The sequence below is a fragment of the Muscardinus avellanarius genome (assembly GCF_963383645.1).
Source record: "Muscardinus avellanarius genome assembly, chromosome: 5".
Classification (NCBI taxonomy): Eukaryota; Metazoa; Chordata; class Mammalia; order Rodentia; family Gliridae; genus Muscardinus; species Muscardinus avellanarius.
This window is the reverse complement of record NC_137790.1, coordinates 27,141,669-27,168,223: the sequence shown is the minus strand read 5'-3', so window position 1 is coordinate 27,168,223 and position 26,555 is coordinate 27,141,669. Positions and strand designations below refer to the sequence as shown.

The following is a 26,555-nucleotide window of genomic DNA, read 5'->3' as shown; positions in this document are numbered from 1 at the left end:
TAATAAATAAGAGGTGATATTATGAATTCCATTTCCCTCTTATAAATGATCTGTAGTAATTCAGGCTAATCTCAGGAGTTTTGTTTTCTCATTTGACAGGTGAATTACATTAAAAGGTTTAATAGAATCACACTATATAAGACTATATTTAAGTAGACACATGTGGTACAAGTTAGAAAGGGGCCTTTACTAATTATGGGAAAAAAATTTCCCAAAATGAAGTCAAATGATTAACCCTAGAAAACTAGAGTATAATGATCTGCTTTATTACACAATGATGTTAAAAAACTGCCTTAAGTGTTGCAAATTTAATATCTATAAAAAATGGACCATAACTTTCTTCAGATTATGTCAACGTCTGCACAACTAGCAGACCAAAAAAGGGCAAAGGATTTGAAGTAAACGTGAGTTGAGTTCAGTCGTTCATGGGCCGGTGTGGCTTCATTCCTGCTCGTCCTACTTGTAGGCATGGTAACTTGGAATAGTTCTTGAGAAGCTGCTCAATGGCGACATGACGGACTTGGAGCTCTGACGCCAAAGAATCTTTTTCTTGCACTTGCTGTGTTAACTCTTCAAACACTTCTGTTGGGGTTTAAAAAGCAGTTTTATTCTTAGTATACAGAAAGCTAATCTTATGACTTACATCTTAAGTAAAGTTTAAGTGCTCGTATTGAAATGAATGCATTGGGCAAATTTAAGAAATGAAATGGATTTCACACCAAGAAAACAGTTGCAATCTAAAAGCTTATCAGTTTTGATCATCTTAGGAAGTCTGTATTTCTTATACAGTTATCTGGAACACTGTATCTCTCTTCTCCAACAAATGAAACTTAAGAGTCATAAGCAGTGACCACAGACACACAACAGAAATGGTGGTTACCACTATAGCTCAGCCATTTCTCAATTAGCATCTATAAACAGGTGGAATCAATATTTAATATGACTTATGCATAGATGTGCCCACTGATACCCAGGTCTGGGAATTCCTTTAAGAGGCTTTGGAATCAGATTACCTGAAAAAAAAAAAATTTTTTTTTGAGGTACTAGGGATGGGTTGAACCCACTAGGGGCACTGTACCTCTGAGCTATACCCCCAGCCCTATTTTGTAGTCCTTTCTAATTTTTGAATCAGGGTTTCGAGTTGCAAAGGGCCTCGCTAAGGAGCTGAGCCTGTCTGCGAAGTGTGATCCTCCCGTCTCAGCGCCCCAAATGCTGGGATTACAAGTGTGCAGCATCACACCGGGCTCCCGAATATTCAAATCTTTGTTTCTATTATGTAGTTCAGGCAAGTAATTTATACTTTCTGTTTCAATTTCCTTTTAGGTGTAAGCTTGATAGCAATAGTAAACATGTCACAGGGTTAGTGGGAGGATTAAATGAGATCGTACTTGTAGAGCACACAGAATGAGTACTTGATAAATATAAATTGCTCTTTCTGCTATTACTGCGACCATTTTCATTATTCCCAGAGGCTGGGCGCTCACTAACTTTGCAGTTAAAAAGACAGGGGGTTAGTTTCCTTGATCTGCCACTGACTGAATGCATAATTTTTGCAAGCAATTTAGTCTCTGAAGTGCAATTTCCTCACCTAAATGGGAATAAAATGTAAAGAAAAGCAAAGGGGACAACTGGGTGATCTGAACTCTCTTGACTGCTGGTGTTGGCATATTTGATGCTGTGAAGGAACCACCAGCTTTTTTATTGTGTGAAAATCCCGAAGTATTCATGGACAATGAAGTATTTTGTCTGGAACTTGTTTCAAAATAATCCATGCTGGGGTTGGAGGTATGGTAAAAGGAATAGATATAGACGAAAAAAAAAAATAGACGAAAAAAAAAATTAGCTATACTTTGCTAATAGTTGAAACTGGTAAAAATGGGCCAAAGGGTTCACTATACTAGTCTCAAACTATTCAGAATTAAAAATAAAGACCCCAGAGCTGATACTGCCTGACTTAAAGAACTATCAAGGAACACACCCACACACTGCCTAGCACAGTGGTAATCAATGAAATGTTAGTAAGAGCGATGAGCTGTCGTCTCCCTTTCCATGTAGAAAGACCTATTTCCCTAGCAGCTCATAAAACTGTTCTTTTTGCTCTGCAAACTAGCAAGTTTGAATTTCTACTCCCCAAATTTAAATGCCACTAAAACTAATGGTTTCCTGTCATGAAAGGACATTTGGTGAAAATCTGAAGGAAATCTGTGTCAAAATTTTCATATGAAAAAAATCACTGAGACTGATTCTTTACCTTGGATTTGCTGCTGGAGCTTTGCGTTCAGTTGCTCTACCTCATCAAGAGTCATCGAATTCACTGAAACAAGGAAATACAGTCATTGCTACCACTACAAACTGGGAAAATCAGCTGCCTACATTTTTTTAAAAATGCGATTATCTGCCAACAACATTCAGTGGTACCCTGGAGTGCATTCATGACCTTCCAGCGTGGAGAAGTTTTCAAATGCTGACCTCAGTAAGAAAAGTATTTTATACCACTACAAGGAACACTAATACCCTCGGCTGAAAGCAAATTTCACCAAAAAATAATACTCAGAAATAGATCAGTAGTAGATCTGCTGGATTCTGTTACCTTCTATTCTATTTCACTTTTCTTTTTGCGGTTCTGGGTTTGGAACCCAGGGGCAGTCTACCTTCAAGATACACCTCTAGTCCTATTTTTTATTTTTTTGGTGGTACTCGGGTTCCTGGAAACCCTTCTACTTCTGGGCTACACTCCCAGACCTATTTTTTTATACTTTTTTGATTTGGAAACAGGGTCTCTTAAGCCAGCATGACTGGCTTCAAACCTGAGCAATCTTCCTGTCTCCACGTCCCAAGCGCGGGGACTACAAGCGTGTGCCACCACGCCCGGCTATTTTTGTTTTTTTGAAACAGAGTTTCACTAAGTTTTGGAATGCCTCACTAAGTAGCTGAGGCTGGCCTCAAATCTACAATCCTCTTGTCTCAGTCTCCCAAGGGCTGGGATTACAAGCATGAACCACTGCGCCTGGCTTCAAGATCATGTTTTTTTCTTTTCTAATATTTACAGACATTTAATCAAGAGGATGATTTTAATTTATCAAGACCCTTCTATGTCCCTGAACTATGTTCCACCAACTTGAAGACATGCTACGGTAAGCACATATATTTGGTTTTTGCAGTCTTGGCTATATCTTATACAAAGGTGAAACCAAGGATCAAAAATTAGCATCATAATTATCTACAGTTGAAACTATGATATACAATATAAATACTGTATTATTCATATTTGCAAAAACTATTCAAAAGCCAGAAACATGTATGAAAAAAATAGGAGATACTTTTATTTATTTTATTTTCTATAAATGATTATGCTGCTGATAATCTTTTTTTTTTTTTTTTTTTTTTTTGGTGGTACTGGGGTTCCTGGAAGCCCTTCTACCTCCAGGCTACACTCCCAGACCTATTTTTATATTTTTTGTTTGGAAACAGGGTCTCCTAAGCCAGCGCGCGCGGCTGGCAAAAGGGTCTCACTAAGTTGCTGAAGGTCTTCTCTGGCCTCGATCTTCCTGTCTCAGCCTCCCATACAGGCGTGCGCCACCACGCCAAGCCTGATAATCTTAAAAAATAAAAAAATTAAAGTCTAAATGAGAGTCTCATTTTTTATTTTAGTGTCTTGTGACATACAACGTACAATAATTACGTACTGTTAAAAATAATTAACAATCAGAAAAACAAAATTAAAGAAATTATGGCTCTTAGTTCATAGTATCAGTTTCTTCTACCCCCTCCTGGACCTAAAGAATGTAAACAATATATTTTCTTTGACTTTAGAGTATTAATACTTTATTTTAAACAAATGTTGATCCACATCTGCACAGCTACCTTTCAGAATCCCCAAATAGCCTGGCGTGGTGGCGAACACTTGTAATCCCCGCGCTTGGGAGGCGGAGACAGGAGGATCGCTCAGGTTCGAAGCCAGTCAAGCTGGCTTAAGAGACCCTGTTTCCAAATAAAAATATAAAAAATAGGTGTCTGGGAGTGTAGCCCGGAGGTAGAAGGGCTTCCAGGAACCCCAGTACCACCAAAAAAAAAAAAAAGAATCCCCAAATAAGGCAGGACTTTCATACCCGTGGCATCGCGGCTAATAATACTGACATTTTTTTGTTGGAAGAGTTTGTTTGAAATTCTTTGTCCTTCAATATTTGTTCTACAGCAAACTTTGGTCTATGACTTAGAAAGGTCAGCATCACTCTCTTCCTTTCCCCTTTGGGGCAGATTTCAATTACATGAGTATCTTTCCAGGCTGTATATAAAAATCCCTATCCCAAGTTTGGGGGATCCTCAACTGTAACTAGCATGGACCAAGTAACCAATCATCAGCTTATCCTTTCTTTTCATTTAATGGATCTTCTAACATGGTTTAATTTTTGTTTTCAACCACCTGGCACTGTGACTGTGACTATTTGCCATCTCAGCAAAAGATGTTTATTTTGAAATGAACTTACAAACCTCGGTGGCAGCTGCGGAATCCTAATGAGGCTCTGAGCCAGAAATTCTTAGGAAGTCCGACAATGTTAAAGCCAGTCTTCAGTGACAGTGGCGGAAGTAAGGCCTAACTTGCTTGAGTTATTGGGCCTTGGTTTTAAAAATCTGTAGTCATTTCCTTTACTATAATTAATGCTTACATAAGAGAGAAGACGAATACTGCCTGCTATTTTAAAATAGCCAACACGTGACAAAACAAACGTTGGGAGATCAGTATGCAGGCGTAAGAATACGTCTACTACAAGCACCTGAAGGAGGGTGTGCTCTGTAATAACCTTCTCATTGAAATTTTGCATGCAAAGAAATTATAAGTTACTGCCCCTTAGGAGGTCTGCATTTCAGAACCAAAAGAGACTGGGGGGAAGGGGAAAGAACAGGAAGAGGAGAAAAAAATTAAAAATTCTTGGAACTGCTCCAAGTGACTCTAATTAACAACTTGGTTTAAAGAGACTGAATTTAAAAAGACATAATGATCAACTACTTAATAGCAAATAAATGATGTGTACTGCAAACTGGGAATCAAAGGCTTCGTAACCCCAAAGGATTCTAATGCTATGTCAGAATAAAAATGGACCGAACATAACTGCATATTTAAACTAATCTCCACTATGGAGAAATTTAGGAACTAATCTTTTCTTAATTAGGTGTTTAAGGTGGGGGATTGGAGCTTTTGGAACTCTTCTGTGGTGAAGCAGAGCTGGGACAATTCTGGAGAGCACCCCCGCTGCACCTGCGTGGCCCCTGCTTCTGCCTCTGAAGGTTCAGCACCTTCTGCCCTGTGATCGCCAGGTCTGTCCTAAGGATATGTCTGAATATCTATCTCTTAGACGTGCAAACAGCTAATAAGAACCGTCTATCAGTATGTCAGCTTGCCACTTTAAATAGTCTATTTCATATTTTTTATTTTTTTGGTGGTACTGGGGTTCCTGGAAGCCCTCCTTCCTCCGGGCTACACTCCCAGACCTATTCTATATTTTTGAAAGAGGGTCTCTTACGCCAGCACGGCTGGCTTCGAACCTGCGCGATCCTCCTGTCTCCGCCTCCTAAGCGCGGGGATTACAAGCGTGCGCCACCATGCCCGGCCTATTTCATATTTTTAAAAGCTACCGATCAGCCTGGCATGGTGGCACATGCCTGTAATCCCAGTACTTGGGAAGGCTTAGACAGGAGGACTGCAGGTTTGCAGCCAGCATCTGCAACTTAGTGAGACTCTGTTTCAAAATAAAGAAGAAAAAAATAGGACTGGTGTGTAGCTTGGACATAGAATGCCCCTGCGTTCAATCCCCAATACTGAAGAGAAAAAAAAAAAAAAAAGCTACCCATCAAGCTAATTTTGATTAAGCAATACATACTTCATGACCCACAGGTTGAAAACACTACTTTAAAGTAAAGTCTGAAAAGTCAATTTGTCTATCCAGTTGAACAACCTTAGATAATTTAGATAATTTGCATATAGAATCAATAAGTTGTATAAAAAGATATTCAAGGTCCCTTTGGGTCTAAAATAATTTGATTTAAAGCCAATTAAAATTACTTCAAAAATAATTTGCTTTACAGCCAATTAAAATTACCTCAAAAAAGTCATTTTTCTACTTTTAAAATAAATGCATACATTATCTTTTAGCCTTTTGTAAAATGTCAGCCTTTGGCTTTTAAATGGCACCTCCATTGTATGGATCAGCTGTGTGACTACATACGTTACCCAGTAGTTGAGGCTGTACTTCTGAACTGTATAAAACCTCAACTCTCCAATTCCGTTTGCTGATTCCATTCAGTGTAATCACTTAAAATAGCAAAACAAAGCCAGCTGTGGTGGTGAATGCTTATAACCCCACAACTTGGGAGACTGAGACAGGAGGATCACAGGTTCACAGCCAGCCTCAGCAATCGGATGAGGCCCTTCGCAATTTAGTGAGACTATGATCCAAAATAAAATAGGGCTGGAGGTGTAGCTAAGAGGTAGAATTTCCCTGGGTTACACCCCCCAATAACACACACACACACACACACACACACACACACACACACACACACGGCAAAACTAATGATAGGACTGCTGAACTCCAATGCTTGGGATGTATTTAGGAGTATCTACAGAATGCACTTCAAAGACTTTTTTGTTGAGGCAAATCTGCCATTTAAGTACTATGCTTAACAAATCTATGATTCTAAATCAAAATTCTTGACTCCTAATGCAAACATGAAAATGTACAAAAACAAAACCCAAACCCAACCCCTCCAAACCTCCCTCCCCCATCATATCAAACCACTCTTTACTTTTCTTCCCATTTGACTTACATTCTTCTCTGCTGTAATGTAGATTCTGGGTCTGGACATTCGCCTCTGGAATGGAGATGGTCTCTTCTTTTTTCTGTGCCTGGCTGTGACTATGAGGCCACAATACAGTGTCGTGGCATAAAGAGGCACCTGGGCCTTGTAACATGCCAAGCCCAAAGTCTGTGTTTTCCCTCTGTTCCAAAATTCTTTGTGTACAGTCTGAGATGGCACCTGTACTGCCATCTATCCATTTTGCAGAATATTTTGGTACTTGAGAGTCAAACTGTGGGAGTAATTTCTTATCTGGCTTATGCCTGAAATTAAACAGGTGATGTTGGGGGTTTTTAGAACATTCAGAATCTGAGTCCAGATCTTTATTTTGTGCGTACTGTACAATCCAGTTTATCTTCTTACTTAAAATGGTTTTAACTCCTTCATAAGTACTTTTGGAAAGCTTAGATCGAGGACAATCCTGGTTTGCAATTAAATGGTATTTTTCAAAGCAGTCTTTATGGCCCCTTAATGATTTGGTGTGCAAAAGGTTAGATTTTGGTACTCCTATAAGAAAAAAAGAAAGACTCAATAAACTTTTCATTTATAAATTGCTCTAAGAATATACAAATCTAAGAGTATCAAATAGTTTTTAATCAGAGGAGAAATGCCAAACTTATCACTAATAACATATAATGTGGCCTAATAATTTGTGCTTCAATTTAACTATATATTCAGCAATATTCTTATGACTAGCGAATACTTTCTAAGAACTTCATGATTTGATTTCAACCTTAATCCAGAGACAGGTTTATTGTATACAATATAAAAAATCATTACCAACACCAGCAATCTTTGCCTCTATGCCTTTATATTAATGCTTTCTTTACTAATCTCCCTGAAGTGCACTCTTGTAAAAATTTCTTCTACAAGGTTCAAAAGAGAGAAATGCTAAAGTTTTTATTTCCCTCCAAGAAAAGAACACAAGAAGTACATCATGTTCTCAAATTACACATTAATTAAAGCCTTAAAAAGTTAATTAATTGTTTAGATTTTTTTTTTTTTTTGGTGGTACTTGGGGTGGAACACAGGGGCTTACTACCTCCGGGCTATACTCCCAGACCTATCTTCTATTTTATTTGAAAACAGGGTCTCACTAAGTTGCTGAGAGCCTCACTAAGTAGCTGAGTCTGGCTTCGAACCTGTGCGATCCTCCTGTCTCAGCCTCCCAAGCACAGGGATTACAAGCGTGCACCACCACACCCAGCTTAGATTTATTTTTAAGTAAGAAAATGAAAGCATCTAACACTTTACATTTTCACTTTTTATTTACTGACTTTATCAAGATAATTTTATCATTTAAAAGAAGTGAATTAACTGTAAATTCAATCTGCCAAGTTACAAGAGCTAGTATAATTCTGCAAGTATTCACTACAAACCACAAATACTGAAAATATTTATATAACACTTCAATATCTATCAATTTCCTAATTGTGTGTAAGTATTCTATCTTGTTTTTTAAAATTTAGAATACATTTTCAGATATATAGCATTTCAAAATATAGAATACACCTTCATAGATTCCAGTTAAGGTAAAACGGCACTGCCTTTACACTGAAGGTAGGTCAGAGATGTGGAGTTAGAAAGTAACCCGCACTGACCAGTTATTTATTTATTTGCAATTAATAATTAGTTATTTATCTTGCAATTGTGTGTATCTAAATCCAGCTGGTTTTGAAAATGGAGTAAGTGGACAGTCACTCAGGTACTGGATTAAAAAAAAAACTTTTTAGATGATCAGAATAAAATTACTTTTCCTATTCATCTTTTAAAGATGGAAATTGTAATTTTATTAAAGGAGCGCCAAATTTTCACTAATAATAAAATAAATATTTGCATTTTGGCGGTATCAAATCAGGTATAAAAGTGCTTATCAATATTAATTTATGTTTTAACAGTGGAAGATTGGGATAGGGAGGGGAGGAGGGGAAGGAAAAGCGACTCTTGAGGAAGAAAACAGACCAAATAACATCATGTGCATACAGGAATGCCTCATTAAGGACACTGCTAACATGTCTGGGGAAGGAGGAGGGAGCTGGCAGGATGGAGTCAGAAGGGAGCCACACCAAGAGCTGTTGTGCGCATGTATCAATAATATCACTTCGAATCTCACTACACTTTGGTGCGGTATAAATATACTGCACCAAAAAATTCTAAAAAAATTTTAATTTGTTCTAAAAAGATACAACATTAACCAATGGTGGGACTTGCTGAGGTTGCCCAAATTACGCTAAATTAACTACCAGTTTCCTTGAAATTCACGTTATTTACATGAGCATACTTCCTGAATACTGGTATTATAGGTATGTGAACAACTACTCTTATGAGGTACAAACATGTGAACTTGTTTCTTCCAATAGGGAAGAAAGAAAACTGCTTAAAACTTAATACTGGTTTTATTTACTACTTTTTTTATTTATCTTGCAATTGTGTGTATCTACATATTTCTACCAGTTATTGTCTGATTACGCCAAGTTTCCAAAAACATTAGGATACTTACATGCAAATCTCAGAGCTCTACTTGATAAGCTCTACATGTCAAAACTAGGTAAAGTAACATAAAAAGAAAATTTGCAAGCCTAAGTTTAATGAAACATTTAAAGTTTTGTTACCTATGCTTTAGACCATAAGTAAGACAAAAACATATCTATTTTACTATTTTAGTCATCATTTTTTGGGGGAAACCAGGTATAGTGAAAAAACTTAAAACTTGCTTACCTTTACTAATTTTAGAAAATTTATGAGAGCTTCATTATTCTCTGCAAACTCTATGAGGTCTCGCCAACAGTTAGCTAACCCCTCCAGACAGATGTTTCACTTTTAATCCACAGCCACAGGTCTAACTTGTGCCTGTATAAGCTTTCCCTTTATTCTACATTAGTGAGCATTCTTTAGCATATTAAAAAAAAGGCTCTAAAACAGGCTATCGAAAACAATATATATGGCTAAATTTTTGTGGTATTTTTGATACTCATGTAAAACCTTCAGCAATTGTATTAAAAATAATTATATGAAACAACTGATTTACTGATATATTCCAGAGCTTTGCTTATACAACAGTTTGCTGGGTGTTGTGGCACAGGCCTGTAATCCCTGTACTTGGGAGGATAAGACAGGAAGATTTCAGGTTCGAGGCCAGCCTCAACAATTTAGTGAGGCTCTCAGCAACTTAGTGAGACCTTGTTTCAAAATTAAAAACAAAGGGCTGTGGGGTTGCCCAATGGTTGGATGCCCCTGGCTTGAATCCCTAGTACTAAAACAAAAGAAAATATTCAATAGAATAATCTGAACTTTAAAAGTTAAAGGTTTTCTTTTATCCAATGTTGCTTTTTTGTAATACAAAGTTTTTTTCTCCATAAATAATTTTCTTAACCTTTAATTAACCCCCCAGGTCAATAACAGGAACAGAGATAATCATAAGATTATAAGCATATAAGTAATAAGCTGATGTGAACAGCAAACCACAGTACAAGTCAATTTATTTTGAAAATATATATTGCAAAATAAACTTAAAGTTCAGACATTCAGGAGAAAAAATTCCCATAAAAGACAAAAAGTGTCATGAGCAAGATTTCTAAATATATATTTTATTTATATAGCCTTCTCCTGGACATTTCCACTTAAGATACCTCTACGGACTCCGCAGACTCACTCCATCTGAATGAAACGCCTCAAATCTCCATTTAACATTCAAACCCCAAACTCTTATTGAGCCTGGCACCAACTACTTCAAAGAAGACACCTGAGTGTCTTTTAAGAGCCCTTCCCTCCCCTAATCGCAGATGTTCTTCTGTCCGTCTTACTAGATTGTTTCCCCATAAAACCGACCAACTGTAACCTTCTTTTTCACTCCATTACCAGTCCCACTGAAAATCTGGGCCTAGTTTTCACTTCCTCTAAGAAGTTTTCTCTAACCTATACATTTAGGTTAGTTAGATAATTTCTTGTGGTACTAGGAACTTAGTGGACTTCTACCTCCAAACGACACTCCCAGCCTGTGTGTGTGTGTGTGTGTGTGTGTGTATATATATATATATATATATATATATATATATATATATATATATATATATATTTGTTTTATTTTGTTTTTGTTTTTGGTGGAACTGGGGGTTCCTGGAAGCTCTTCTACCTCCGGCTACACTCCCAGACCTTTTATATTTTTATTTGGAAACAGGGTCTCTTAAGCCAGTGAAGCTGGCTCCCTCTCCGCCTCCCAAGCTCAGGGATTACAAGCCTGAGCCACCACTGCCCGGCCCAGCCTATATATTTGAAACAGAGTCTTGCTAAATTGCTATGGCTGTGAACTTGTAATCTTGTTTCAGTCTCTTAAGTACTGATATTATAGGTGTGCATTTTACAACTACCTCTACTATCCTCTATGTCTTGCTAGAGGGTGAGTTCTCTGAAAAAGAGACCATGTATCTATCTCACTCACATGCATTCTCAGTGTCACAGAGTCTAGCCTACAGCAGGTCCTCAAAAAGGTAAGTGAGTAAAGGAAAATTAAAACTATATTTGAAGAAAAAAAAAATCTCAAACAAACCTTATTACCAATGATCATTTGTGGTCTACAGCAATGAGGTTGTACCTATACTAGCAAGGGAACCAGGATGGGTTGTTCTGCTAGGCTACTCAAAGAATTAAGTGGATCTTCCAGTCAAGTTACTCCTGTATTTAGTGTAATGGCTACTAGTTCAAAGAATGGCTGAGCGGCACTATTACAGAAATGGTATTCCTGTGGCATCATTCAATCTGCCAAGAGAATCATAAACATCTACTAAATTTATATATTTTTAAGCGGAAACTGACATACGGTACCTACAAAAAGAGGACTGTTCCATGAAAACTGTAGTTCATTCATTCACCTCTCCATCTCTAATTTTTTTAGCCAAGTTATTGAATTATACTAAAAATTTATTTTTTTATTTAGCAGTACTCGGTGTTGAACCCAGGGACATTCTACCTCCTAACTACATCCCCAGTTCTACTTTTTATTCTTTATTTTCAAACAGGGTCTCCATAAGTTGCAGAGGTCCTCCCTAAGTAGCCGAGGTTGGCCTCAAACATGCCTCAAACCTGTGGTCGTCCTGTCTCAGCCTCTCAAGTACTGAGATTACAATGGTGCATCACCACACCCAGCTCAACTAAACATTTTAAACTTGACTAAATTTTAAAGATCAATTCAGGGCCGGGCGTGGTGGCGCTCGCTTGTAATCCCTGCGCTTGGGAGGCAGAGACAGGAGGATCGCGCAGGTTCGAAGCCAGCCGTGCGTGATGGCTTAGGAGACCCTGTTTCCAAATAAAAATGTAAAAATAGGTCTGGAGTGTAGTCCGGAGATAGAAGGGCTTCCAGGAACCCCAGTACCACCAAAAAAAAAAAATAAATAAATAAATAAAATAAAAAAATAAAGATCAATTCAAAAATATTTCATAAATACACTTTAAAATATCTCATGCAGCCAGGTGTGGGTGGCGCATGCTTGTAATCCCTGTGCTTGGGAGGCGGAGATAGGAGGATCAATCAGGTTCAAGGCCAGCCTTGCTGGCTTAGGAGACCCTGTTTCCAAATAAAATATAAATAAAAATAGGTCTGGGAATGTAGCCCAGAGGTAGAAGGGTTCCATCCCCAGTACCACCACCACCACTACCAACAACAACAACAAAAACCTCATGCAACACAGACAACAAATATTTAAATAAAATAAATTGACTATCTCATATAATTAAACAAATTACTTCTTAATCTAGAAAAGAATGTAAGTAGCTCACTTAATTGAAAATATACATGTCACTTTATTAACTCTGAAATAATTTTATTTTTCCACCTCATTTCAAATTAATATGGGAGAAACAACTATTGCTATTATCAGAGACCTCAGCGGAGTTTTGTAACTGACTTCTCAATTTTAATTGCATTTACAAGTGTAAATAGCTCTGAGTACTAATTGTTTCCTAAGTAGCTTTAAAAGGAAATGAATTTAAATGTAGTTTAAAAAGTGGATACTTTGGAGGAGCTGAGTTATAAGGAATTTCCAAACCAGTTCAAAGACTGCACAATTTTCTTGCTAATGGAAAATTTGAAGACCAATGTAATTGACATCTTAGTTATTAAAACATGCCTCAAAGAAACCTAGTGCCACTTTTTTTTTTTTTTTTTTTTTGGGTCAAGAGGTCATTATTATAAGTGAACTAAGATCTTAATAGGCAGTCATTAGTAGTTAAGTTGATTTTCTTTTTTTTTTAGCTACTGGGGATGGAACCCAGGGACATTCTACATCAGAGCTACACCCCCAGCCCTATTCTTTTTTTTTTTTTTTTTGGTGGTACTGAGGTTCCTGGAAACCCTTCTACCTCCGGGCTACACTCCTAGACCTATTTTTATACTTTTTAAATTTGGAAACAGGATCTCTTAAGCCAGCACAGCTGGCTTTGAACCTGCATGATCCTCCTGTCTTTGCCTCCCAAGCGGGGATTACAAGTTTGTGCCACCACACCCGGCCCCAGCCCTATTCTTTATTCTTTACTTTGAAACAGGTACTCACTGAGTTGCAAAGGGCCTCACTAAGTAGCTGAGGCTGACTGTAAACCACAATCCTCCCATCTCAGCCTCCCAAATGTTGGAATTCCAAGTGTGTGCCACCAGGCCTGGCTTGATATTTTTAAAGTACTAGTTTCTTCTAGCTAGATAATGCTTAAAAATTTCTGTATGCAAAGTGGTATTTTACAAAGTTAAACTGTTCCTATTCAACAGCTTTCTTTTATATTTTTCCCACTTTTATCCTAGATTTTTTATATATACCATTCTTACATACTTTGAAAACCCTCCCACTAACCCATCTGGCATGCTAACACCACACTTCTATTCTTTCACTCTCTAAGACAAACTGTTTTATGAAAACTTGGCTAAACCCATAAAAGGGCAAAAGTTACTCAAGTGTAGATATTTATCTCTACCTATCACTGTCACTTTTAAAATTAAAGCTTTTTCTGTGTATACTTAATCTGCCTATTGTAGTAACACAATTTTTCTTCCTAACAAAGGCGACACTCCAAATGGCATTGAAAAAGAAAAGCTGCAAAAACGAAAACACTTAATAAGTTCTGCCATATATCCCATTTCCTCTGCTTTTACTCCTAACGTCTTGGAGACCTTATTTTTGATGTGGTGATCGTGAAGTGAGCTAAGCAGTCTTTTCCTGATGCTTCACCAGCTGGTCCCGTCAAATGGCACTCTCCCCACCGATGCTACACAGCTTTATATTTCACACATTCTTGACTCACACCATCTGACTGCCTTATATCCATGTTTAGTTGTTGTCAACCAGACTTTATTTTGAATTTGATTACATACTTCATATTCCAACCAAAGGAAGGCATTTATTTCCTTCGCTGTTCCACAGGTAGAGCAAATGTAATACAACCGGTAGTCGGATGCCAAGTTGTCATACATCTAGCACATCAGCGAGAGACTTCTGAGCACAAGAGAGCAATTTTTACCGCGTATCTTGGGCAGAAGTAGAGAACTGGCAGTATGGGTCTTGAAAATGGTAGGTTTGTGTGTTGTTTCTTAATGTGTAAATAAGGCAAGAAAATTGAGCTGTGCTTCTAAGTTCTAGGTTGTTAACATGCTGCAAAAAAAAAACTGTCAGCCTATGCGCCATCAAACATGACAAACACTTGTTCAACAATCATGTGGTGTGCTTCAAAATCTTGCTTATGGTAGCCCACATTTTATCCAACTTAAGTAAGTTCCCAAGACTTGGGGGGAGTTTTTCCTATGATGATCTCTCCTTGGTTGCTAAGAGAGGGCGCACAAGCCCCTGCATACAACACATGGGTTGTTGAGAGTAAGTACCAATACTATACCTTCCCTTAACAAGTGTAATTGTAACAATGGGAAGAGAACCTATCAGCTGCACTAGGAAAGACGGAAAGGATTGAAAAACTATTTGTTTGGGGAAGCAAATAACTATTTATGATAAAGAGTAGAGGAAAAAGCTCTTTAAGAAGAGGTGGCACATCCACAGCTTCAAGACTGGACCGATACTGCAGACGAGGTTTGTTGTGGTCCCCAAGTGTCTTAACAAGAATAAATATGAGATTTGCATACAATTCTCAGTTTCTCTCATTAAAAAAAAAAAAAAAACAAAACCTGGCAGCAAATGGCTTGTACTCAGAGTAGCTACTATATAGAAATAAGACATGTTCTTCAATTCAAAACAGTTCTGGGGGGTGGGTATATAAAGAGTTCTTATCACTACCTTAACGAATGTGATCTCACAGCTCTGGTTCAATGCCAGGTCACCTGCACTGAATTATGAATACCCATGATATAGGTCTGGATTGCTGCAGTGTAAATACTGCTTTGACACACAGTTTGACCAGATTACTATGCGTCTGATGAGCAAGCATGAGTCAAGAAAAGCTAGGACTGTCTTATCTGTTGCTAAGCACTGCCAGTTGTGAGATGATGCTCAAATTGTCTATCCTGTCATGGAACTAAAAGTGAGTAGCTGGAACACCTACTTGCTGAGTCCACTACAGAATAATAGGTTTGTGCTTCTTAGAAATTTTTATCAGTTGTTCTATGGGCCTTTAAGAGAACTATGATAAGGGATTCTCCCATTCTTTTCCCTTCATGCCTTTAGCTAACTCAAGAGCCACTACAATGATTTAAATTGTCTGCCATATTCAAGTACCCAACAAACTGTTTGAAAGTAAAAGGTACTTGCTTATGTCTGCAGTGGTAGCAGATGGGATTACTGGCAAGCACACTAAGCCAATAAACAGATGGGTTCAATAACTTGCTTTTCCACATTGAGAATTACTGCCCTAAAGAAAGATATACCAACAGGTGGTCTTTAGACAGCTTAGGGATGTTTATGCCACATTAACATTTCTGTGTGTGGTAAGAGAAGGAGTAAACAATTAATAAAATCAGCTAAGTCCCCAAGAAATATATTATAAGGGCCAATTTTAGTGAGCTAAGAGTTCAGAGAGATAATATTAAGATATACCCCAATCTCAAATAACCAAGAAAACCAAAGTAGAATGGGGTTCTTATATTGACAGGATGAAAAAATTGCAAAGACTTGTCAAAAAAAAAAAAAAAATCTCAGTAAATTCTTTTTCATTCTAACAGTTGGAAAACTGGGGAAGCACACCTACATAACAACCGTTTATTGCCAAAAGAGTATAAAAAATAACAATCTGCACTCAAATCTACTCCTTAATTAAGCTACCTGCTTTTTAACCAGTAATGCCCAACAGAACTTATTGTGACGATGGACATGTTTTATCGAGTACAGTAGCCACTAGCTACCAGGGGCTACTTCACATTTGAAATATAGCTAGTATAACTTAGGAACTGAACTTTTAATTTAATTTAAATTTATGTGTTTATTTTTGTGGTGATAGGGACTGAACCCAGGGGCATTCTACCTCTGAGCTACACCCTTGGCCCTATTTTATTTTTTATTTGGAAACAGGATCTGACTGTCTTGGAGAGTACCTTGCTAAATTGTTGGGGCTGGCCATGAACCTGTGATCCTCCTGTCTCACACTCTCAAGTACTGGGATTACAGGTGTGTGCCACCCCACCCTAATTTAAATTTAAATAATCATATCATGGCCAGGCTAGTGAACTGGACAGGGCAGTTTGTCTATAGGTATTTCATTAAGAAAAATGTTACTGGAAAGTAGAAATGGGAAGAAGACAGCACCACTTCTTTTTGAAGCCTTACTAGTAGATTAACATGAGAATCTAAACCCATTCCTAGCCCTCCTGCCTCAGCCTCCTTCCTGTAGTCACTGGGTTTACACGTGTACACCACCATGCTCATCTCCTAATAGCATTTAGTGAAGAGACATATTAGCTAGCGAATGTAAAGCATTTATCATCCAATTACTACGATAGTAATAAATGGTAAAAGTTAAGGCTGATTTGAGAAAATCCTTACAACATAACCACCACTTAGTAAGAAAACTAAAGCTAAAAAAGGGAGAAAGCAATAATTGACGAGTCTCTGAAAAAAGCTAAAAGGGAAGTAAGAAATCACCATGCAGGCAAACACTACATACATGTGGTGTTTCTGCAATATACACTGTAGCTGATCTGTATTTCAATCACATTCCTATAAGCATTTCTTTTAAAATGATGCTACCTGCACACAGATACAAGAACAGAAAGTTGTTTTGAGGGCAATGACACACTGATTTATACCTAGGGCCTAAATTCTATTTTAAATTGAGTTTAATGTCCTTAAATACCATGATTTGTCATGAGCGCATCACAGTAATTTTAGGGTAAAAAGAACTTTGATCTAAATACAGGAGTTAAACAACTAAGGTACAATGAAAATTTCCCATGATGAATTGAATGGTTTTTTTTAAAATGACAGATTACATGGTATCAATTTAGTAGTAATGGAAGACATTAAAATAAATGATAAGCCTATAATTGGGGCATGTCTTTCATCTGTAAGCCTGCCTCCGGGAATTTAAACTACAACAGAATAGAAATTTAATCAGAAAAGTAAAAAAGATGGATAAGAACATTTTAGCACTGGCAAATTCAAAGAATGCTAAACAGTCATCGATGGGATACAGGTTTAAACAAACTATGATACAAAGGGATGCAACCTTAAAAAAAATTGATATGGTAGCTGGGCGTGGTGGCACACTCTTGTAATCCCTGCACTTGGGAGCAGAGACAGGAGGATCATGCAGGTTCGAAGCCAGCCTTGCTGGCTTAAGAAACCCTGTTTCCAAATAAAAATATAAAATAGGTCTGGGAGTGTAGCCTGGAGGTAGAAGGGTTCCATCCCCAGTACCACCAAAAATAAAAAAATAAAAAATTAATTAATAAAAAATAAAAGTAAAAAAATTAATGTAAAATTTTGCCTACTGATATGAAAAAGATGTTCTTAATAGAAGAAATAAAAACTGGTAATTAGCCGGGCGTGGTGGCGCACGCTTGTAATCCCTGCACTTGGGAGGCAGAGACAGGTGGATCGCGCAGGTTCGAAGCCAGCCGGCTTAGGAGACCCTGTTTCCAAATAAAAAAAAATGTAAAAATAGGTCTGGGAGTGTAGCTTGGAGGTAAAAGGGCTTCCAGGAACCCCAATACCACCAAAAAAAAAAAAAAAAAACCTGGTAATTAAATGGCATGCAATTTCATTTTTTTATTTCAATTTGCCCCCTCTTCATGTGTACCATTATAAAAAATTTGGAAGTATAGCACACGAAAAATATTAGTTTATTAGTAAATAAGTGTGATTATAATTTTTGCCTTTATATTTTAATTATCATATCATAGGTATACTTTGCTTTTTCAATGACAAAAGCAAACGACTTTGGGAAAAACAAGATCTTATCATTTTAAGTCGTGAAATTTAAAAAAAAAAGTTGCAAAAGTGCCTATGAAGAAATACATTTTGGCTCATAAAAGAACACCACAGCATTCCTTAGTCAAAGACAAACTAGGCTTTAGGTACTGTACTGTGTGTTCCAGCGGCCAAAGTGAAAGGAAAAGGATTTAGATATTGAAATGGCAAAAGGCACTCATTTTTAAAACACCCTAGCTTCTCATTCTTCCTTTGGATTGTGAGAATTCACTTAGCCCAACCATGTAGCTAGCAAACAAAAGTATTTAACTCTCAAATGAAAGCAGCCCGCCTGCGGCAAAGCAAAATCACAAACCCAGCAGGGTTTTATCTGGCAATTCTTGTTCGAGACTCAAGACTGTGGAGGGAGCAGGAGAAAAGATGTTCAATGAACAAAATCCATATCAAAAAAAGAACAACAAAACACCAGTGAAAGCACTTGCCGGGCACCTGCTACAAGAGGGAAACGAGGGAAGCTGGAGCAGAAAAATCCATCGAAAACCACAGCACGGAAAGGCCAGCTCAGCATCGATTTCAAACCTCCTCAGCACTACCTAATTCTCTGTTAATGAAAAGTGCTTCGACATATAAGCCAATCGTAGCAGTCAGTACCTTTAGTTGTATTTCTGGAAAAGATGAAACAAGTCCTTCTATATTTCAATCTAAACAAATTCTAACATTTGCCTCACTCTATTTACATGGGGTTCCTATATTCATCATCTTTTCTTAGCCTTACAAAAGCCCTGGTGACATAGGCAATGATCTTATTTATCATTCTTTCTTATTTAACACACATACCCTGAAAGCTAAACAGCTGCATATGAGGAGAAAGGAAAAGTCAATGGTATTTAGGACAGAGGGAACTAAATAACCAGAGGCATGTAAGTCAGACAGGAAGAAGGGGCCATGAGTGGCTGACAGCACCTCTGGATGGGTAATAAACGATGAAGGCAAGGGGTTAAGCAGGTGCTTGTTCATGAAATGTCTTACATGCGACACTGGCAAGTTAAGAGCCTAACCTGAAGAAAACGACAAGGACTCAGTGAAGAGCTGTAAGAAAATGAATGACATGATCAAATATCTACCACTCATTGCTGGTGGTAGTGAGGGAGTAGAGCTATAAATGTGAGGTAAGGATGAGGGAGAGGGGATAAAGTCAGTGAATGAAGTGAAGTAGATCTTCTTAATGTAGATAAGGAGGTTTGAATTAAGGTGTGGCAGGATGGAGAGAACCAACAGGAGCCAGGCACAGATTATATGAACTGAATGAGGGGGAGGGCGACAGGGCCTCTGGGAGCCCATAGCTCAGTTTGCAAATTGGAAAACCTAGTTTCAGTCCTAACTCACAATGCCTCTAGGACTCTATACGTTAAATCCTGAAGAAATCAGTCTACAGATCATCTGCATTAAGTCTGCTGGGATTCCTATTAAAATACAAATTCCTTAACTCAATTAGAGATCTCTAGTCACTCAACCATCTCTAGGAGGTGGGGCCTGGAGTTCCATGTGAACTAGTAATAAATAACATATAAGATGCAAGTGTATATAGAAGATAAACTTAGTTCATGATGTCTAGCAGGAGGTTGGATATTAAAGTCTACTGCTTAGGAAAAAGATTTGGCTTGGTGATAGTTTGTAGAGTTCCAGCCAACGTTACCAAGCTTGCAGAGGTACAGCTGAAGCCATTACTGTGAAAGACATTACTTCTCACATGAGAAGATAAGATAGAGACAGAATTCAAGGAGAGACCTATAATGGGCAATGAACTGGAAAGACAACAGAAAATTGAGAAATAAGTAGCCAGAGCTATTATCACAGAATCCAGGCAGTATTTCAAGAAAGAGAGAAATGCTAAATATCAGTCTTTAGCAATTGTTACAAACATGAAAACAGTTGTGTTGACAGCAAGAGGTCACTGGTGAAAGCAAGAGGCTGAAGAAGAAATTTGGAGAAGAGAAAGAAGAGACTCTGAATGCATACAAGTATTATGGTTGAGGGGGAAAAAGGGGAAGTTCCTCTCTACATTGATTATTTTTTCCTTTCCTTTTTTAAAAATGGTTAACATTTTCGCTTCCCTCATCATCCTTTTGTATAATTTGTTAAATTACATTGAAGATTCTGGCAGATTACTTTTTTTTTTTAGATTGTCTCAGATTCCTGCCATCAGGAATGGTTGTTTTTGGCTATTCCACAGAATGTGTATTAATTAAATAATATCATGGGTAGAAATTATTTTTAAAAAATTAAGCATCTCTTAGGATCTTCATTTTGTTTGTTGCTTGAATATTCACACTTATGTAATTCAACTCCTATCTTATTGTCTGAGAGTCTGTGAAACTTTCTTTGGGAGCATAAATTATTTAAGTAGTTGGGCTTTTTGCAAGTCAAGAGACCATGGGTTTAAACTGCTAAACTGTAATTTTGGACAAGTTACCCAGACTCTACTCTTACTTATCAAAATGGGATAACACAGCACCTATCTTATATAGTTGTATTAAGAATGAAACAAAACAATGCATATAAAGTGAACAATGCCAAGAAAGCAATACCCAGCTATGATTTAGATAAGGCATCTATCTGGAAGTATCAATCTCTTACATATTTATTAAGCAACAGTTGGACTAGCTTCTTCCAACTAGGTGACACTTCACTTCCTTTAGAGATAAACCCATCTATGCACTTTCTTCACAGGCCATTATTATTTGCACCTTTGGATAAATAAAAAAATTACTTTTTATTTCTGAGCAGTTAATTTCTCTTTGTTAACTCTCCAAAAAGTTATAAAATATTTCAACCAAGAAAACTATATCCTTTATTGGGAATAATTCTGTCTTAAGTACTAAACTTAGATTTAATCTCTTTTAATATATCTTATAAAACATTTCTCATTTTTGTCAGAATATTATAATAAATTGATTCTGAACCACAAGTTTATGTATTCAAATAAATTCTTTATAATTATAATAGTCTTATTAATAGGCTATTCTGGGTTGTATATTCTGCTTGTTTTCAACTTTAAATCAATTATTTAAAGAGCTTATCTTTATCAATGATGGAAAAAGCATTTGGGATAATCAAATGCCTCTCTGCCACCATTATGAGGCTATACTACCCTACTGTGCTGTCCAGAAATAGTTACGCCATGTCAAATGATTCCAGAAAACTCATTCTAAAGACAGCACTGTTAAAATTATTTGCTAGCCAGGGTGGTGGTGTACACCCATAATCACAGAACTTGGGAGGCTGAGACAGAAGGGTTTTCTATGCCACCCTCAACAACCCTGCAAGACTCTTAGCAACTTAGCAAAACCCTATTTCCAAATAAAAAATAAAACAGGGCTGGGGATGTAGCTTGGAGGTAGAATGTCCCTGGTTTCATTCCTCATTTCCCTCTCTCCCTCCAAAAAATGTTTGCTCTGTGTATGGGGCAAAATACTGTTTTTCATCCTCCTGATTAAATAAGATACCCCAAATCACTATTAATATTATTAGCTATATTAAATTTTTCTTCAGAATAGGAAATCAAGCCCATCTATTAGTAAGATTCACAAAACTTTTAGAAGATTCCAAAAAGATCTCTTGAAATTCGGTGAATGTACAATGTTTCACTTTAAGTTTAAAGGAAGGCAGCCCTCTAAAGTCATCTTTAATTGATCAAATACTCCTTCATTACTCTTTACCAGTTCTGTGCCACGGCTGATTAAACACTAATAAATAAGACAGACTTATTCCATAGCCTTAGGGAATTACAAACAGAGGGGAGAACAGTTAGGGAGAAAGAAGTCCAAGATAAACTACACAGACAGCAGCTAGATATGTGCTTACTCATCAACTAGTAAAGTCAACTTACAATGAAAACTCTGGGATAACAGGAATCGGCCCCATCTTTAAGTTTTTTCTCCAAAGAAAAGAAAGCAAGTTTTAATATCAGAGAAGGTAGAAATAACTTAAGAAATACTTGCAAAATTTTTTGGCATAAAACAAAAGCAGAAAATACGAAGCAACAGTATTGGGGCCCTGGATCTTTCCCCCTCTCATCTCATTTTTTGAGTGTTACTATATTACAGTTGAATGCCATTACCACGGATGCTCCTGCCTACTCGGGGCTGCCTTCTCTGCTGAGGAAACAGTAGTGAATAGCTTGATAGAGATTTTTTTTTTTCCACATAGATGTATATTATTTGGTTGTTAACATCTGTGAAAAAGTTTAGTGTCTTAGGGTCATGTTTAGCCCATAGGTAAAAGGAAATTTACGTCTTAGGGTCAAGGTTAGGCCATGGAATGGGAAGTATGTGCATCTGTCTCCTAATCCTAGGAGTAGACTAATTATTCCAATGATGAATTACAGGTTAAAAAAATTTACCTTGTGAACAGTTAAAAACAGCTGAGTCCTCAAAGTGCATCTTTTAGGTCCCCAGTGTATATTACTCATGGGAAAAAAAGTTAAAAATCTTTCCTTTTAACTACTGAAAGTCCTAAATAAATATAACACAGAGACAGTCCAACAATCTCTCCAACAAGATTAGACTGTCTTTTGTTATTTCTTTCTTCCTTTGTTTTCATTTTATAAACATATGCATGAACAAAGCTTTTAAACAAGAGGCCAGTTGATTTACGAGACCAGGGTTGATTCAATGTAAACAACTCCTAAGACATAAAATATTTTTATTTACAACAAATGTGTGGACTCAAAACTAGCTTAACTCTTATTATTCCACAAGAGCATTTTTTTTTTTTTTTTTTTACTAAACTTCTTTGGGAGAGAAAAAAAAAAGCAGAATGGTTTAGAACAAATTTAGTGAGTGACTGGTAAGCCAAGAAACCAAACAACCAAAATACTACCATACCACAAAGAAAATTACACAAAACTGGTAGAGTTAAATGTTATTAAGTTGTTCTCATACTTCAGTCTGTTGACTTTCTGCTACCAAGTTCTTGTTGAGAACTTGATAGCAGAAAGAAAACTTCAAAAACGCTTAAAAAGACTTATGAACAAAGGATATACCCAACGATTTACCTGGAATATAATTACTCCTTTTCCACTGAATTTTAAAAACCTGTACACTGATATAAAAACTGAAAATTTGTGATTCAGTTTACTCCTTTCCTTTCTTTTTTCTACAAATGTATATTTTTGAGCTGAAAATTGAAACAATTGAGAAGATTCTGATCTATAATTTTTCAGATAATTTTTCCTATCTGAAATAGGAGGATTGCATGTTCAAGACCAGCCTCAGCTACTTAATGAGGACCTCTTCAACTTAGTGAGACCCTGTTTCAAAATAAAAAATAGGACTGGGGGTGTAGTGTGAAGTGTCTCTGGGTTCGACCTCTAGTAAAACAAACACACAAACACACACACACACACACACACACACACACACACACACACACACGTTTAGTTTTTGCAAAAATTGCACAGCATGAATCTACTAATGGCTTAGCAGGAAGAACTGGTTAGTAAAAGCCAGGTGAATAAACAACAATCATAACCAACTGGGATTCAGGAGCACAGGTTTCTAACATGAGCCTTATAATTCAAACAACTATTGACAGCAGATCAGTGAATTAAGATCACATCTACTAGAACCAGACAGTATGCTTCAAAGCCCAGAACTGTCAATCATTAGCTCCGTGACTTCAAAGTCCCTTTCTTAGGTCTGGAAGGTTCAGTTTCATCACATTAAAATGAGTAATAACAGTAGACATCCCAGAGCTATTTTGAGTTAAATAAGATAATCCATGTAAGGATTATCTGAAGCCTTGTACAGAACTGCTCACAGTAAATGCCTGACATATAAAAACAGCTAGGCACCACCACTATAGCAACCTCGAGCAGTCCCAGCTATCTGGCCCTCAGTTTAAATACAGGGTTTGAGATGGATAATTACTAATGCCTTTGCCTACCCAAATGTGAACTTTTATAGTACTTCAGAATACCAAGGGTCAACTCTATTACCAAAGAACATTAATTTATATCTTTCACTCTAGCGTAAGAATATGATAAATGCTACAGAAGAATATTTTTAAGTTATCTTTTTAAAATTAGTCATAATTACTACATTTATTACAGCCAAAGTTATAGGTATTCTAGGTAACTCACAGGAAATTCATGATGAATCATCACATACTATCTGGCGACTACAGCATTTCTGAAACAAGTCTTAACTGGAATTTCAAGGTATATAATCATAGTGTGTGTGTGTGTGTGTGTGTGTGTGTGTGTGTGTGTGTTTTCACTCTAAGAACATTTTCTATCTCCTAATAAATAGAAAAAATAAAGATCATGAAAATTTTCACATACATAGTCCAAGAAAAATAAAATGTTGTTTTGAAACTGCCTGAAATCTGAAGGTCTAATAAAATCTCTCTGCTGATAGTAGCAACTCCAATTACCAGCAAACTTTTATTTTTGCAGGAACATTAAGGTTTTCTCTCTAGCATGACTCACAGCTTAAAAAAAAAAAAAAAAAATCAGTTTTCCCCAGCGTGGTGGTGCACGCTAGCAATCCCAGCATTCGGGAGGCTGAGACTGGAGGATTGTGGTTCACAGACAGCCTCAACTATTTAGTGAGGCCCTTTGAACTCAGTGAGACTGTTTCAAAATACAGGAGAAAAACTAGGGTGGGGGTTGTAGCTCAGAGGTAGAATGCCCCTGGGTTTCATCCCTAGTATCGCAAAAAAAAAAAAAAAAAAAAAAAAATCAGTTTTAATATCACAATGTCAAGATTAAGAAAATATATTTCACATCTGTCTTGGAAGTAAAGGATTGATATTCATGGACATGTTAACTGTGTACCCACTCAAATACCTTCAATAAGAGAACTTTTCCCCATATTTCTGGGTGATACTGTTAAGAAAGTTTAAAAATCTTTTTAGTTGTTAAAAATTACTGAAGGTGTGTCTGATCACTGAGAAGAGGTTATCTAAAATTTAGGAAGCATTTTTCTGGCTGACAGGATCACCTTGGGGGTGAGGGAGAAGGTCGGACTCACCATACTGAGGCCCTAGCATGGTTGGCCCAAAGGAATAAAATAATGTTTGCCCATCAATATAAATGGTTATGTTAGTTCTTAGTATAAAACACACACACACACACACACACACACACACCCATCAATATAAATGGTTATGTTAGTTCTTAGTATAAAACACACACACACACACACACACACGTTAAAATGAGAACACAATAAGTTCTCAACCAAAAAACACATTAATCAGATAATACTCATGCCTTATTTTGATATTAGCAAAAAATGAGATTAGTATTCTAAGTGCTTAAAAATAAATATTTCTCTTAAATTCATAACTCCAGCTTCGTTTCCAGGAACTCCCATTTCAACAGATCTCCATACTTAGCATGATTCCCTGTCATTCAGGAAATAATAGTTTTACCTTATAACCAGTTCCCCATAAATTAGCTGTGTAAAGTCGACACCACGAAATTAAACTCTACTGTGACCTTACCGTCAATATTTAGCTCAAAACAAATGTGGCAGAAGGAGAGTGTTTCTTTGTCTGTTCCCAGTTTACAAACACTGCAGATGTTGTCATCATTCAAATCAATGTTGACAAACTGCTCTTCTCCGATCATAGTGTTCCTATTAAGAAAGAGAAAAGCAAAGTTACACAATTTCCAGGACCGGCCATCACGGTATGCAATATTTGAGAACTTCTAGGAAATAAAAACAGACTCCTCGCACCAGCCCCATAAGTGTGGAATCACACTTTTCAAAGAAGAAAGACGCCATCTAATAAAAGCCCTGCAATAGGGGACCCCCATCCCCATTTTTACTGGGCGAAGGGGTTCTGAAAACAGGATCTCTGCTGGTCTTCTTCTAGTCCTCCCTCTTGGTCCCTGAATCCCGAAAAAAAAAAAAAAAAAAAAAAATCAGGCACTGGGAGCCGAGGCCAGGCCTTTTCAGCTGCTGGATTCTGCCAACCAACTTCACGCTGCTGTTGGGAGGCTGAAAGAAGGACCAGCTCCGGACGCTGCCGCGCCAACTTCACGGTGGGGACCGCGGCTGGGCTTCGCTAACTCCGCGCGGCGAGCTCCCCACCCAAAGTCTGCGGCGGGAACATGCACGTGGGGCGGCGCCCGGGGCTCGGGGTCCCGGGCCGGGGAGTCGGGGGCCGGGTCCGCCGCCCATCGCAGCTCGGGGCTGGGTCCCGCCGGCCTCGGGGATGGCGCGCTCGGCGCAGGCGGCGGGAGCCCGTCGGTCTGTCCGTCCGCCGGCCCGGGCGCGCAGGGGCTCGGGCTCCCGGGCCGCGCCGCGGGGTCTTTACCGTCCTGCTCCGAGGCCGCGCAGC

The 26,555-nt window shown here is 37.7% G+C and overlaps 1 protein-coding gene across 1 annotated transcript; it reads right to left on the bottom strand.

Annotated features, from left to right (window-relative positions):
• Positions 1-415: 415 nt before the first annotated feature.
• Positions 416-25,839, bottom strand: LOC308263453 (protein EURL homolog; the record flags this gene model as incomplete). The annotated part of the gene is made up of 4 exons (XM_080696473.1): positions 416-582; positions 2,252-2,314; positions 6,826-7,362; positions 25,713-25,839. The coding sequence occupies 4 exons, from the start codon at positions 25,837-25,839 to the stop codon at positions 416-418; spliced, it is 894 nt and encodes a 297-aa protein (XP_080552599.1).
• Positions 25,840-26,555: the final 716 nt, after the last annotated feature.